Raw genomic sequence first — 12,428 nt, 5'->3', positions numbered from 1 at the left:
TCTAGAATCCAGGGTGTAGGGTATAGAACTAAGGAAAAGTCCTAGTAGAAGTCCCAGTAATAACCTCTGAGTCTTCCCCAGACCTGTCCATCATCAGGTTGGTGGGTGGGAGGAGCCGGTGTGAAGGCCGTGTTGAAGTCCACCACAATGGCACCTGGGGCACCGTGTGTGACGACCTGTGGAGCATCGATGCCGCCCATGTGGTGTGCCGGCAGCTGGGCTGCGGGGAGGGCATCAGCGCCCTGGGGAGCGGCTACTTCGGGAAGGGTGTGGGGAGCATCCTCCTGGACGACGTGCAGTGTCGGGGCACGGAGACCTCGCTAGGCCGGTGCCAGCATCTGGGCTTGTCCGTCCACAACTGTGGCCATCACGAGGACGCCGGCGTCATCTGCTCAGGTACTCGCTCTCCACTGTCTCCTGAAACCGGCAGAGCTGTGACTCTTGGCAGGGATCTGGGAACTGACATGGGAATGTTTACGTCCTCTTGGGAAGCTCCAAACACAAACGGAGGTCTATTCTCAGCACTGGGCAGCCGATAAATAATGGGGCATCGTTTAAACTGGATCATCCCAAGACCCTCAGTCCCAAAGCCCACCTGGCCTTGGTTCCAGGTGGCCTCTCTGTTGTCTATAACCTTCCTTCTAAGCTGCTTCAGCGTAGAGCCCTCCGTCTCTGCAGGCTTCAGGGACCCCCCAGACTCCCTGTCAGCCACCATGGGGTCAGGCACTTCCTAGTCTTTGTCCTCAACTTGTCTGTTTTGAGCTTTGGAGATGACACTGTGGCACTGCTGATGAGAATTCCATGACCCAAACCCGAGTTCTCAACAGTATTTCAACACTTCGACCCTATTTCCTTCTCCCTCTGTGGCTGGAGTGGTCCCCTCTTGTTTGTTTGTTCTGCTTTGTTTAATTCAGCAGTTTGTGCATTATTATTTTTTCTTCTTTCTCTTGCCAAAAACCATATAATAGAAAAGGAAATCAGATGAAATGAAAATACCTACTGCCCAGCTTATCTTAATTCTATAGCCCACAGGTTAGAATAATAATTTGAGTATCCACTAAAAAACTTTTCTTGGTTTCACACTTCAGAAGTTGTTTTGTACCTAACTTAATGTATATTAGGTATCAAATTTTTAAACAAAAATGTATCTTCTAAGTTCCTGATTGTTTTGCCATTTCAGCATCAGCCACAGAATTGACCGCTTCACCGGGTAATTTTATTTTCTCTCTTGCTTTCTATAAATCAGAGTGGTAGATTGTCTTACATATGATGAGGGTTGCAGTTTTTATCTCCCATGAAACTAAATATCAAGCTCATATCAAGCTAATGTAAGCTGCTTACATATTCATTAACCAGAACAATGAAAGGAACAGATTGGGTGCCTTTTGTACCTAAGGTATAGGATTCCAGTGTGTTTCTTCCCTCTTTGGTGCCACAGCTGGCCTCTGAGATTGAATTCTAGTGACCCTGCTTCACTCCTATGTTGATTAGTGTCAGCACATGGGGTATTCAGTGATTTTTTTGTGTGTATTCTTTTAACTCACAGGACTTCAGACATCTCAAGCAAAACATGAATCCATATTTTCAGAAAATAATGGAGCAACTCATCTCCTGAGCATGTTTCAGAGTACAGTCCCTTCATCCAGTGTTCTGCAAATTTCTGAGAATGATTTGCATAGCTACATAATTTAGGGAAATACCATATCTTCTCTTGATGATTCAGTCTATTAGCACTTTCAAGTCTCTGATGAGTCCTGCAGGGAGAGATCTCTTCTTAACTTGGTGTAACCCAATGTTTCCCAAATTTCTCATCACTTTCAGGTGGTGATGCAGCGTGGCCCTATTTGGCACCAGAGCATAACCTTGGGTTCTCTGGCTCCACTGTTAACCAGTTGGGTAATGGTGGGCAAGTCCCCAGACCTCTTAGGCTTCTGTTTCTTTACCTGTAGAACAGAAGGATGGACACAATCCTGAAAGCCTTATCCTGGGGACTGAGTGGTCTTCACAGGTGTAGGGCACCATGGTGGGAGCTTCCAGTCACCCTTTTAGGGAGGTACATGCTGCTGCAGGCCAAGACTTGGCTTGGCTCTCCAAAGCAAGCGACCTAAGTGTCCTTTTGTAAAAGTCCTTCTTCTACACACCAGGGATTGTCCTAGGGCTTGAGATGGTCATTGTGCAGCTCTATAAGTTGGAGAAATACCACCTCAACTCAACTCACATTTTCTTTGAACTGTAAACAGTTATGAGAGTGGTCCATAGTCTGCATTTCCAAAATCTCAAAAGCCTTCTGCCAGGCTTGGTAGACTAACCTCTAAGGGAAATTATGATGAAACACAATTCCCTTTTGTGGCTACAGCTATGAGAATTGCCCATAAAGTCTTTTAGGCAAGGACAAGTTAGATATGGGACCACCACAATGTAACAATTCCTGAGAGTTGGAAGAACCCTTAGAGATCGCTCAGTTCAGAAGTCACAAATGGGCAGCCCTGGACAAGTTTTGACCCACAAATGAATTTAGATTCAGACAACCCTGCATTGCCAATGCATGTTTAAATTATTTTTAATCCCACATTTTGAAAACAAAAGTTGTTGTTGGTGGTAATGGTGTTCTGTTGTTGTTTTTGTTGTTGTTGTTTTAAGAATCTATATTTCAGGCTTTCTTCCTTTTCTTTTTTCTTTTTGTGATGTTAGGGATTGAACCCAGGATCTCATGCATACCGGGCAAGTGCCCTATCACTGAGCTGCATTTCCAGCCCAAGATTTCCAGCTTTAATTGGAAAATCTGAGAGTGAGAACTAGTATTACACACCTCTTGAGCAATAATTGCCTGGGGCTAAGTAGGGCAGGGAGGCCCCTTCACATGGCACCTGACCTCTCATATTCTCCTGGCCTGCAGCATCTCCATTTGCAAGCTCAGTGCTTCTTAGAGTTGAATATGCATATAACTCACTTGGGAATTTTCTCAAAATGCAGATTTGGATTCAATGCATCCCAAGAGTCTGCATTTCTAACAACAGGATACTGATGCTATTAGTCCTTGGATTGGTCCTTCAGATGCTGCAGGACTTGAAGTTTAGAGATGCAAAAGGACTTGTATAAGGTCAATTGCTCCATTACACAACACTAGAGACCACAACCAGTCACTCAGGTCCCAGACTCATACACCACCACCCTTGTTATTTGTTTCCTTTATCTTAATTACACAGGCTAGGAGAATCAAATAGGAACAAAGCATAATCAACTGTGCTGAGACACATTTATAAATAGGGGTAATTTTTGTGAAAATTTTTTACCAATGAACTTGATCAACAAAGATGTTATTTAAATACAATTTATCTTTTGCTTGTTTTGACAGTTCCTACTTCAACTTCAGCCACAGATTTGATCCTCACGACCGGTAACAAGTTTCCTGTGGCTTGTCCCCCTTCTGCCTATATCAGGGATAGTTATTTGTTGAAATTCTACCAAGATACTACAATTATCCCTCTATTTGCTGGGGAGTCACTTGGCTAAATAAATCCCTTAGAAAATAGTCTAGAATCCAGAAGCAGACAAAGAGGGCCTCTAGGCAGCCACATTGAGATCCCAACATTCAATCCTAAATAAAGTACTTGGGTGCTCACGGAGGGATGTGTATGTGCATGAGCTGCTCTCTCAGAGCCAGCCATGCTCCTTTCTACACACGCCAGTAGCTGGCTACCAGGCCTCCCTATTGGCTGCATGTTAGGAAAGAAAAATGTTTGGAGGTAGAGTACACAGGATGGGAGGGGTAATCCTCATAGAAGAGCCACATTGACAATCCAGGAAATGCTAGCAGGTGCTCCAACAGCTACAGAAATGCTCAGAAAAGCCATTTAATGTCACCAGACTTTCTAACTACAACAATATGGAACCAAAACGTCATTTACTTCCCTTGATGTCCCTTTGAGATGCTTCTGTGTTCCATCCCTAAACAACAATGGCATTCTTCCCAAGGACTCTGAATCAGGCAGATGGGAACACCATCAGTGTCTTTTGTTCAAAAGGGAATCAAATAATATGTATGTTCTTGTGCCTGACACAAATACGAACTTGCATCATATCAGAATTTATTTATACTATCATAGTGCATGTGTTTTAACTTGGATACTTCAATTCTTATTTGGGAAGACAGGAAATAATTAGTCCCCGTTTTCCCAAGAATGAAGATTAGTACATGAGACCCCAGTAAAGGCAGACTTGGGCCTTTCTGCAAAACTTCCTGATGGAATGATGCCCATCTCCATGTTTCGCATCTAGGCACAACTGTCACTCCAGAGGAAGAGACTCCTTTGCCTGGTAATGCCTCTACCCCTGCACTGCACACGTCGGCAGCACGAGGGTCTGCCACTCCAGGCCTGGGAGTGGGCTAGTGTCAGGTTGTCACTGTCTTTGAGCACCTCATCCAGGACGGACCTGTGCCAGGCAGAAGGGCATGGGAGGGGAGCTCCCTGGCCAGGTCAGCTCACCTGTTAGAGGTTCTCGGGCCATCTGTGTTTCTCATTTCATGGCAAAAGTCATCCATTTGCTTGTGTGTCTTTTCATCCTCTCTGTCTATCCATGAGTTGGTCCCCTTTTTGAGGGCAGCAACTATACGTAGTTTTATTGACTCTTTTGCTCCAGAACCAGCCCAGTGCCTGGCACGGAGAATGGGCAATCAAGAAGTGTGAATCAATTAAATGAAAGTTAGGTGTTTTAGTCAGCTTTTTTGCTGCTGTGACTAAAGGATCTGACCAGCACAATTATAGAGGAGGAAACGTTTATTTGAGGGCTCAGAGTCCATAGAAGGCCAGCTCCATTCCTTGGGCCTTGAGGTGATGCTGAACATCGTGGAGGGAGAGGGCAGCAGAGGGAAGCAGCTCATGTCACAGTGATCAGAAAGCAGAGGGACGACTCTACAGATACACAGTATATATACCCCAAAGCCACGCCCCAATTCCCACCTCCAGCCACACCGCACACTTCAATTACCTCTCAATTAATCCCACCAGGGATTAATTCACTGATTGGGTTAAGACCCTCACAACCCTATCAATTCTCCTCTGAACCTTCTTGCATTGTCTCACATGTGAGCTTTGGGGGACACCTCACATCCAAACCATAATATCAGCTTTCTGTGCTCTAGGGACAAAGAGAAGAAAACAAGTTAACTGTAAAGCAGTGTTTTCTTGCCCTTTGGTAGATTTTAACCAATTATCATTTCTTATTTCCAGGATCTTTGGATATTGCTATAACCACTCCAACAGGTAATTTAAATGTTATTTTGGATTTCATCTTGTTTGCTGCAATTTTTTTAAAAAATTCCCAGCGAATTCATTAAATAACCATTTATGTCTTGACCAAATTCTTGGATTCTTTAGTAATCTTTTGAGTTTTTAATATGCTTATATTGACCTGGCTCAATGTTCCTGTATCTTCTGGAACCACGGCCCCTGGCATGACTAATCACCTCCTTGCCGTTTCTGTTTGTCTGCAGCTTCCATCCCAACTGCTGTGACCTCTTCACCAGGTACAATCTGCCTGTCGTCCCTTCAAGTACCTCTTCTTAGAGCTCTGTTTATCACACTAGTTGGCTTCATGAAAACTTTGCCCCAATGCAACCTCGGTAAGAATAGAAGGCTGGTGTGCCCCCAAGGGTACTTAAGTCCCCTCTCCCCTTTATCTACAGATGTTTCTTCAACCCCAGAAGATGCAACCTCTCTAACTGGTAAAGTCTCCCACTATGTTTTTCAAATCCATGAGATTTGCTTCTTATTTGTTGCATTCTAAAATGAAGCAACCACGGGTGCACTGAGCTTAGGTGGAAATGGCTGTAACCACACAAATGAAGAGTTCATAGGGTCGGGGGATCCCAAGCAGGTCATGAAAACCCACAACACAGAAGTCACAGCACTGGCTGGGGCTGGGGCTGGGGCTGGGGCTCAGTGGTAGAGCACTTGCCTAGCATGTGTGAGGCACTGGGTTTGATCCTCATCACCACATATAAACAAATAAATAAAATAAAGACATTGTGGGGGAAAAAATCTAAAACAGAAGTCATGAGGCCACCTCTTGCTTGGGACAGCCCACTCCACATTCTCTGGAGTACCTGCATTTCTCTAAATAAACCCTCATGTGTATTCGAAAAAAGGAAAGAGAGAGAGGGAGATTAGGTGGGAGGGAGGAAAAGAGGGAGGGGCAGGGAGGGAGGGATGGAGAAAGAAGAAAAGGAAAGGAGCCTACTTATGACCACGTGGACCACAACGTGAAGCTCAAGGAAATGACACCCAGCATTGCCACACTCGGTTCCCAGTGTCCTCTTCTCTTGGTTTATACACAGATGCAACTTCAGCCTCAACAGAAGTGGACGTCTTCTTTGGTAATGTTCCTCCCTGTCACATTTCCCGAGTTAAACGTGATCAACTTTTTCTCTGGCAATGAACACATGCATCGATGCTCACTCCCTGGCCCAAGACCCGTGCGCATAGAGCCCAGCATCCTCAGAGCGGGAGCGCCACGCCCCTTGGCTCAGCCATAGACACAGAAGAGGCACCTCCAGCAGGAACGCTCTGCCTGCTGCCCTGGTCTTGATCAGACACGCCCGAGGGAGGACAGGGCTGGGGTGTGCTAGGGTTGAGGCCATGCTGCCAGCCGGCCAGCACACCCCAGCACCCGCACAGAGAGCTGGGTTGTGAGGGTGTGGATTCTGCTCATTTGCTCTTCAATTTTCTGACTCTGAAGGTCAAACCAAAACATTCTTCTCCTCCATTCGCAGATACAATTCCCACTCCCCCGCCTTCAGGAGAAGCTCCTTCTTCACCAGGTACGCTCTCTGCTCTCTGCAGTCCCTGTGAGTGACTATCTGAGCATCCTCAGCCCAGCAAGAATTAACACACCCAGAATAGACGCTTCCTGTTTCCTTAGGCAAGGTCAGGAGAGGCCAGGCATGTCCAGAGGGTTCCAGACCACTCCCCATCACTGGTTATGAAACTGAACACTTGAAGGCAGGTGCTGGGCAGATTGAACAGGACAAAAGAACCTCAAATTCCGAGCCCAGAGGAGCCCTCCTTTGGATAGGAGGTCCCAGCTCCCATCCAAAGTCCTTTCAGCACCAAGGCTTTGCTGATGAATCCATTTGTGGGACCCCCCTGTCCCCGCACAGCGACATCTTCAGTGATGAGGCTCTGATGAGCTTGTTCCCGTTCTTTCTTCCCTGGTCAAGCCCTGGTTCCTTTGGCCATATGGGGGTAAAGCTCAGTGAGGCCGAGGGTTAGTCCTTCCTTTTCCCTAGCGTGTGACATGGCTTCCTTCACTCCTCCCCTCCCGCCCTCCATTTCGCATTCCCTCACCACCTTCCTTTCAGAAGATCCCCTCCCTGGTGCTCCCCACTGGCTCTCGACCCCACAAGAGGCAGGCTCTCTTTGTGGCTGTCAACTGGGTGCAGATCAGGTGGCTCTTCCACGCCTTTAGGAAAGCTGGGCAGCCCAAATCACTTCCTGTTGCTACAGGAGACCTTCCTCAGGGTGAGGACAGGAGTGGTGGCCGCAAACCCTCCTCCTCCCTGAGTCACCACCCTGAGCCTGGTGTGAACAACTCCCAGATCCTAAGCTCAGGAAAAGCAGAGTGCTTAGAATCTGCCTGTGGCCCTCAGGTTTGAACTGTGCATGACCTTGTCATGTTATACAGTCCCTCTGAGCCTCCTTTTCTAAAATCGGAAAACACTCCTGGGTTGGTCATCGTAAGCTTTAGAGACATAGGTTACCTGACAGGTTGTGGATGCTGCAAATGAGAATCATTCTTGCTCCATCTTACAAAAGGCCAACTTCTCATACACAATCATTTCATCCTGAATGGGTAAATCCACAAAATAAGTGCATACCACTCAGGAGAACAGTCTTGTTTTCATAAACTTGTGGTCTACAGTGTAAAATCACAATGAGGCTAAATTTTAATACTTCATTTTCAACTAGAATTTTTTTTTTTTTTTGGCAGCTACAGATTCAATTTCAACAAAAGTGACTCCATCATCTGGTAATGATCATAGGCCTGTTGCAAGATTATTCTTCTTTTCAAAAATTCAGTATATTTATAAAGCTTCTTTTATGACCATTGAATAAATCATTTTTTCTGAAGACTACACAGCATGTAAGACAACTTGTTATATTTTGATGCCAAGAAAATAAAACTTACTGGACGGTATTTCTGCATTTAAACAAAAGTAGAGGCTTAAACAAAAGTATGGCTGTCCCGAATTACAGAAAACATTTGATTCCTCTTCCACTTTGACTATAAATATGTGACTTTGAGGGGACTCATTTTAAGAATTTTATTTTTTTACAGTTACAATTTCAGTTGAAGAGGAAATGGTCCCTTTACCTGGTAAGTTTTGTTTGTTTCAGAGCGTTAATAATACTGTTTGGATTATATTTCTTTTGCACTTAGATTTTGTTTATGAGCTAGTTCTTTGTATATGTATAGACACACTCATGATGGGTCATGGGTCCACCCAAAACTTACCTCCCAAGACCTCACTCAAGATGTATACTCACACTCATACCTCTGACCCCATGCCGGGAATCAAACCCAGGTCCCTAGCATGCCCAGCAAGTGCTCCACCACTGAGCTGCACCCCGCCCCCACCCCCAGTCCCAGTTCAAACAAGCCTGGGTATCATGCTTCCAATATTGCAGCAGCCAGGTAGGCCAGGAGAGAGCAGTCGACCTGGATTGGTATACTGCCACCAGAAAAACTGATGAGTGGGATTTATTAACACTTCCTAAGTTTCTTCCATATGGCAAACAGTGCAGAAAATTAAAAATACAGCCACTACAAGCCAATTCATGCAAAAAAAATTTTTAGACATCTGTGAGTATAGCACATGAACATAATACAGTCATGTGCCCCATAACAATATCTCAGTCAATGGTGATCCTCTATGTGACTGTGGTCCCATATGATTATATGGCCTTGAGATATCATAGCTATCTTCCTCTGTAAGTACACTCTATGATGTTATACGACAAAGTCACCTAACAACATGTTTCTCAGAAGGTATCCTCATTGTTAAGCAATACACAACTACAAGTTTTTATTTTGATTGTTTTTACTCTTTAAATCACTCTTTTAGAGTATCATTTATATACAATTACACACATCTACAAGTTTGGTCTAATGTAACTGCCACCATGAGCAAATATAGAATATTAAAAAAGACATAGAATATTTCCATCACCCTGGGAAATTCCCTCACTCCTTCACCAGGTAACATCTGGTCTGCTTTCTAGCTTTGTAGTTTGGGGTTTTCCCTTAGAATCTTATGGAATGAAACCAAATAATATGAAACCCTGTTGTGTCTTAATTTATTTAAATTGTTTTTGAGATTCATCCCATGTGTTGTTAATGTATCCTTTTCTTTATTTAGTAATATTCCATGTGCATACACAATCTATTCATTCTCCCATGCCTGGGTACCTTGGGTTGTTTCTAGTTTGAGGCTAATGTGTGTGGAAAATTCTACTACGTATAAATCTTTTTGTGGGCACATGTTTTCATGCATCTTAAGTAAATTTGGAGGAGTGGAATAGCTAGGTTATATGATATAGTTTTTATAGTTAAAATATAAGCTCTTACTCATCAACAGTAAAAGTAATTTCATAGGACATATTTTGTTGGATGAGTTAGGGCAGAGTTTTAATTTACAACAACCGTTTTGTAAAGATTGGGAGGAGAGTTGTTTGATTTTTACCTGATAGTACTTTTATTTTTCTTTTTGAGTTTTGTGGATTTGTTACAAGATTAAATTCTAAGTGTCTGAGAAACTAGGCTTGCCCATAAAGGACACTCCTTGAGAGTAATTTAACTTGACTTTGAGGAGAGAGAGAACTAGGAACAGCAAAACCGTAAACAGAACTCGTTTCAGCCTCATATCTCCTGCTGCAAGTGACACCTGAGAGATGTGCAGGGTGGACGCCCAGGTGCAGCTTCTGACCTTGTCTCTTGCCCGCAGACCGTGCGCTGCGCCTGGCGGGCGGACGGGGCCGCTGCGAGGGCCGCCTGGAGGTGCGGCACGAGGGCGTGTGGGGCACGGTGTGCGACGACCACTGGAACATCAGGAACGCCCGCGTCGTGTGCCGCCTTCTGGGCTGCGGCCGAGCGCTGGGCGCCCCGGGCCGCGGCCGATTCGGCCCTGGCATCGGGCCCATTCTGATGGACGACGTGCGCTGCACGGGCCACGAGGACGCACTGGAGCGCTGCGCCCACGCGGGCTGGGCGCGACACAACTGCAGGCACAGCGAGGACGCGGGCGTGCTCTGCGCAGGTACGGCTCCTCGCGCGTCCTGGGCCTGGGAGTGTCCCAAGGCTCTGCCCAGCACCACCCCTGATCACGCCCAGGTCCAAACGCAGCATCCCAGGAACGGGTTAAAGTCATAAAATCATGAAGGGCACAGATCCTGCTTCTGTCCGACTGCAGTTGGACCCCTTCCTTTTTCAGTCTCTGAGGAGGCCTCCAAGGGCGCAATTTTGGGGCAACACGGCATCCTGACCTAACCCTCAGAAGTCAAAAAGACACCCACAGGGTCCCAGATTCCCTTGTGTCCTTTTTATCTGAGATTTGGCTGATACCTTTGCTGGAATATATAGTTATGTTGTGGTTGGACACAATACCTTTATTTTATTTATTTATTTTTATGGGGTACTGACGATTGAACCCAGCACCTCGCATGTGCTGAGCCACAACGCCGGCTCCTGGAATATATTTTATTGTCACTCCGCACCGTCCTTGGCATCTGACTTCCACAGGATGACTTCCTTCTGCATAGAGTAGGGGTCACTTGCATTTGTCCTCAGTTAGCCCTAAGTGGACCTGTAAGTCCCTCACAGAAACGGAATTCTAAGATTTGCATGAATCTGATCTCATGTTGTCTGTTCCATTCTTAGTTTTTTACACATGATCAAAGGAATTGCTGCCATTGCCTTTACCCTTATGTAGGTGCTACCTGGTTTTGCATACAGGTGGAGCCCAAGTAGGAAAGCTATCAGAGCCCCCTGGTGACAACACTAATTCTGCAGAGAACCAAGCAATTTGAGTCTGCACGGGGGGCATGGGGTCCTCATCTTTTAGATCATTTTCAGTGTGCCTATTTGCAGTTCCAGCCATTCCTAGTGCTGTCAGGAGACCCACTCTCAACAACAATCCCTTTTTCCTTCTTGTGTTATATACCCAGTGGGTTTCCTTTCATGGACTACAATGTCCAAAGGACTAGTGGTCTGGGGCCCACAGTGTCTGAAGGGGTTGAGTGAATCAGGCCAGCCATGCTTCCTGGGCTGATGGGGGCCCAGGGTACTGTCCTGTTTTGCTTCTCAGACTGAAGTCCTAAGTGTGCCATGTTCATGAAATGGGACACCAGCCAGAGTTCCTGCCTATGGTGGTATTTATCAGCTTGGAAGTCCTGGGCTTATTGTCTCTTGCTCCAACAAGTCCTGCTGTTGATGAGACCCATAGTCTCAACTCTAGTCCACATGTGCCAGGATCCAGCTCCATCAGGAACGCCTGGACCTTCCTCTCCCTTGCAGGCCCTGGACTATTCTCATGCCATTGTACTCCAGCTTTAGTAGCCAAATCAGACGAGACCACTTAGTACACTTCTTGTCTACGGCATCCTCTGTGCGTGTTTCAGCTCTGTTGACATTCGCCCTCCTCATCTCTCCTTGCCAGGTCCAGCGGACTCTGCTGTGCCCAAGGACAATGGTAAAGTCATCCTCCTTCAAAGATCTGAGGCTACTAAAAGGGGGAGCTCAGAGGGAGATGAATGGAGAGGAAAACGCTGCTGTGAGGGGGACCTGCCTGTGTTTCCACTGAGACCTCTGAGGTTTCTGTCCACTGTGGGCTGGAGGAGGTTGGCAGAGAAGCCCCTTAGCACCCAGGCTCTCACTGGTTGCCTCCAGCTTATCTCCACGCCAACACCCAGATAGACAGGTCCAGGCTCAGCTTTTCTCTTATAGAAAACAAGCTGTCCTTTAAATTCTTAGATAAAGCTCCATCTCAAGGCCCGTGGGAAATGTGCTGTGAGCAGGATTCCCGGTGGATGTGATTTGAACCTTAAAGCCTTTTTGGACAAGGGGGAATGTATTGGTCAGTTTTCATTGTTATGACAAATAGCCTGAGAAAAACAACTTAAAGGAGGAAACATTTATTTTTGGCTCATGGTTTCAGAAGTTTCAGTCTGTGGTCAGCAGGCTCCATTGCTCTGGGCCTGACGTGAGGCAGAACGTCATGGCAGAAAGGTGTGGTAGAGGAAGGCTGCTCAGCTCATGGCGGCCAGGAGGCAGAGGAGGAGAGAGATGGGGGTCAGGGGACTGAGGATGAGAAATAACTCTTCCAGGGTACTCCCAGCGACTTACTTCCTCCAACCATGCCCTGCTGCCAGGCG

General features: G+C 46.1%; 1 protein-coding gene across 1 annotated transcript in view; it reads left to right on the top strand.

Annotated features, from left to right (window-relative positions):
- Window positions 1-12,428, top strand: part of LOC101959402 (scavenger receptor cysteine-rich domain-containing protein DMBT1) — an 87,147-nt gene that overhangs the window by 68,833 nt on the left and 5,886 nt on the right. Inside the window, exons 32-35 of the mRNA XM_078019334.1 lie at window positions 82-434; window positions 7,361-7,520; window positions 10,004-10,315; window positions 11,714-11,746. Coding sequence (XP_077875460.1) covers window positions 82-434; window positions 7,361-7,520; window positions 10,004-10,315; window positions 11,714-11,746 — 858 coding nt within the window. The remainder of the gene's footprint in view (window positions 1-81; window positions 435-7,360; window positions 7,521-10,003; window positions 10,316-11,713; window positions 11,747-12,428) is intronic.

The sequence above is a fragment of the Ictidomys tridecemlineatus genome, chromosome 1, assembly GCF_052094955.1.
Source record: "Ictidomys tridecemlineatus isolate mIctTri1 chromosome 1, mIctTri1.hap1, whole genome shotgun sequence".
In the NCBI taxonomy this organism is placed as follows: Eukaryota; Metazoa; Chordata; class Mammalia; order Rodentia; family Sciuridae; genus Ictidomys; species Ictidomys tridecemlineatus.
The sequence above is the reverse complement of the archived record's forward strand: the minus strand, read 5'-3'. Positions and strand labels throughout refer to the sequence as shown.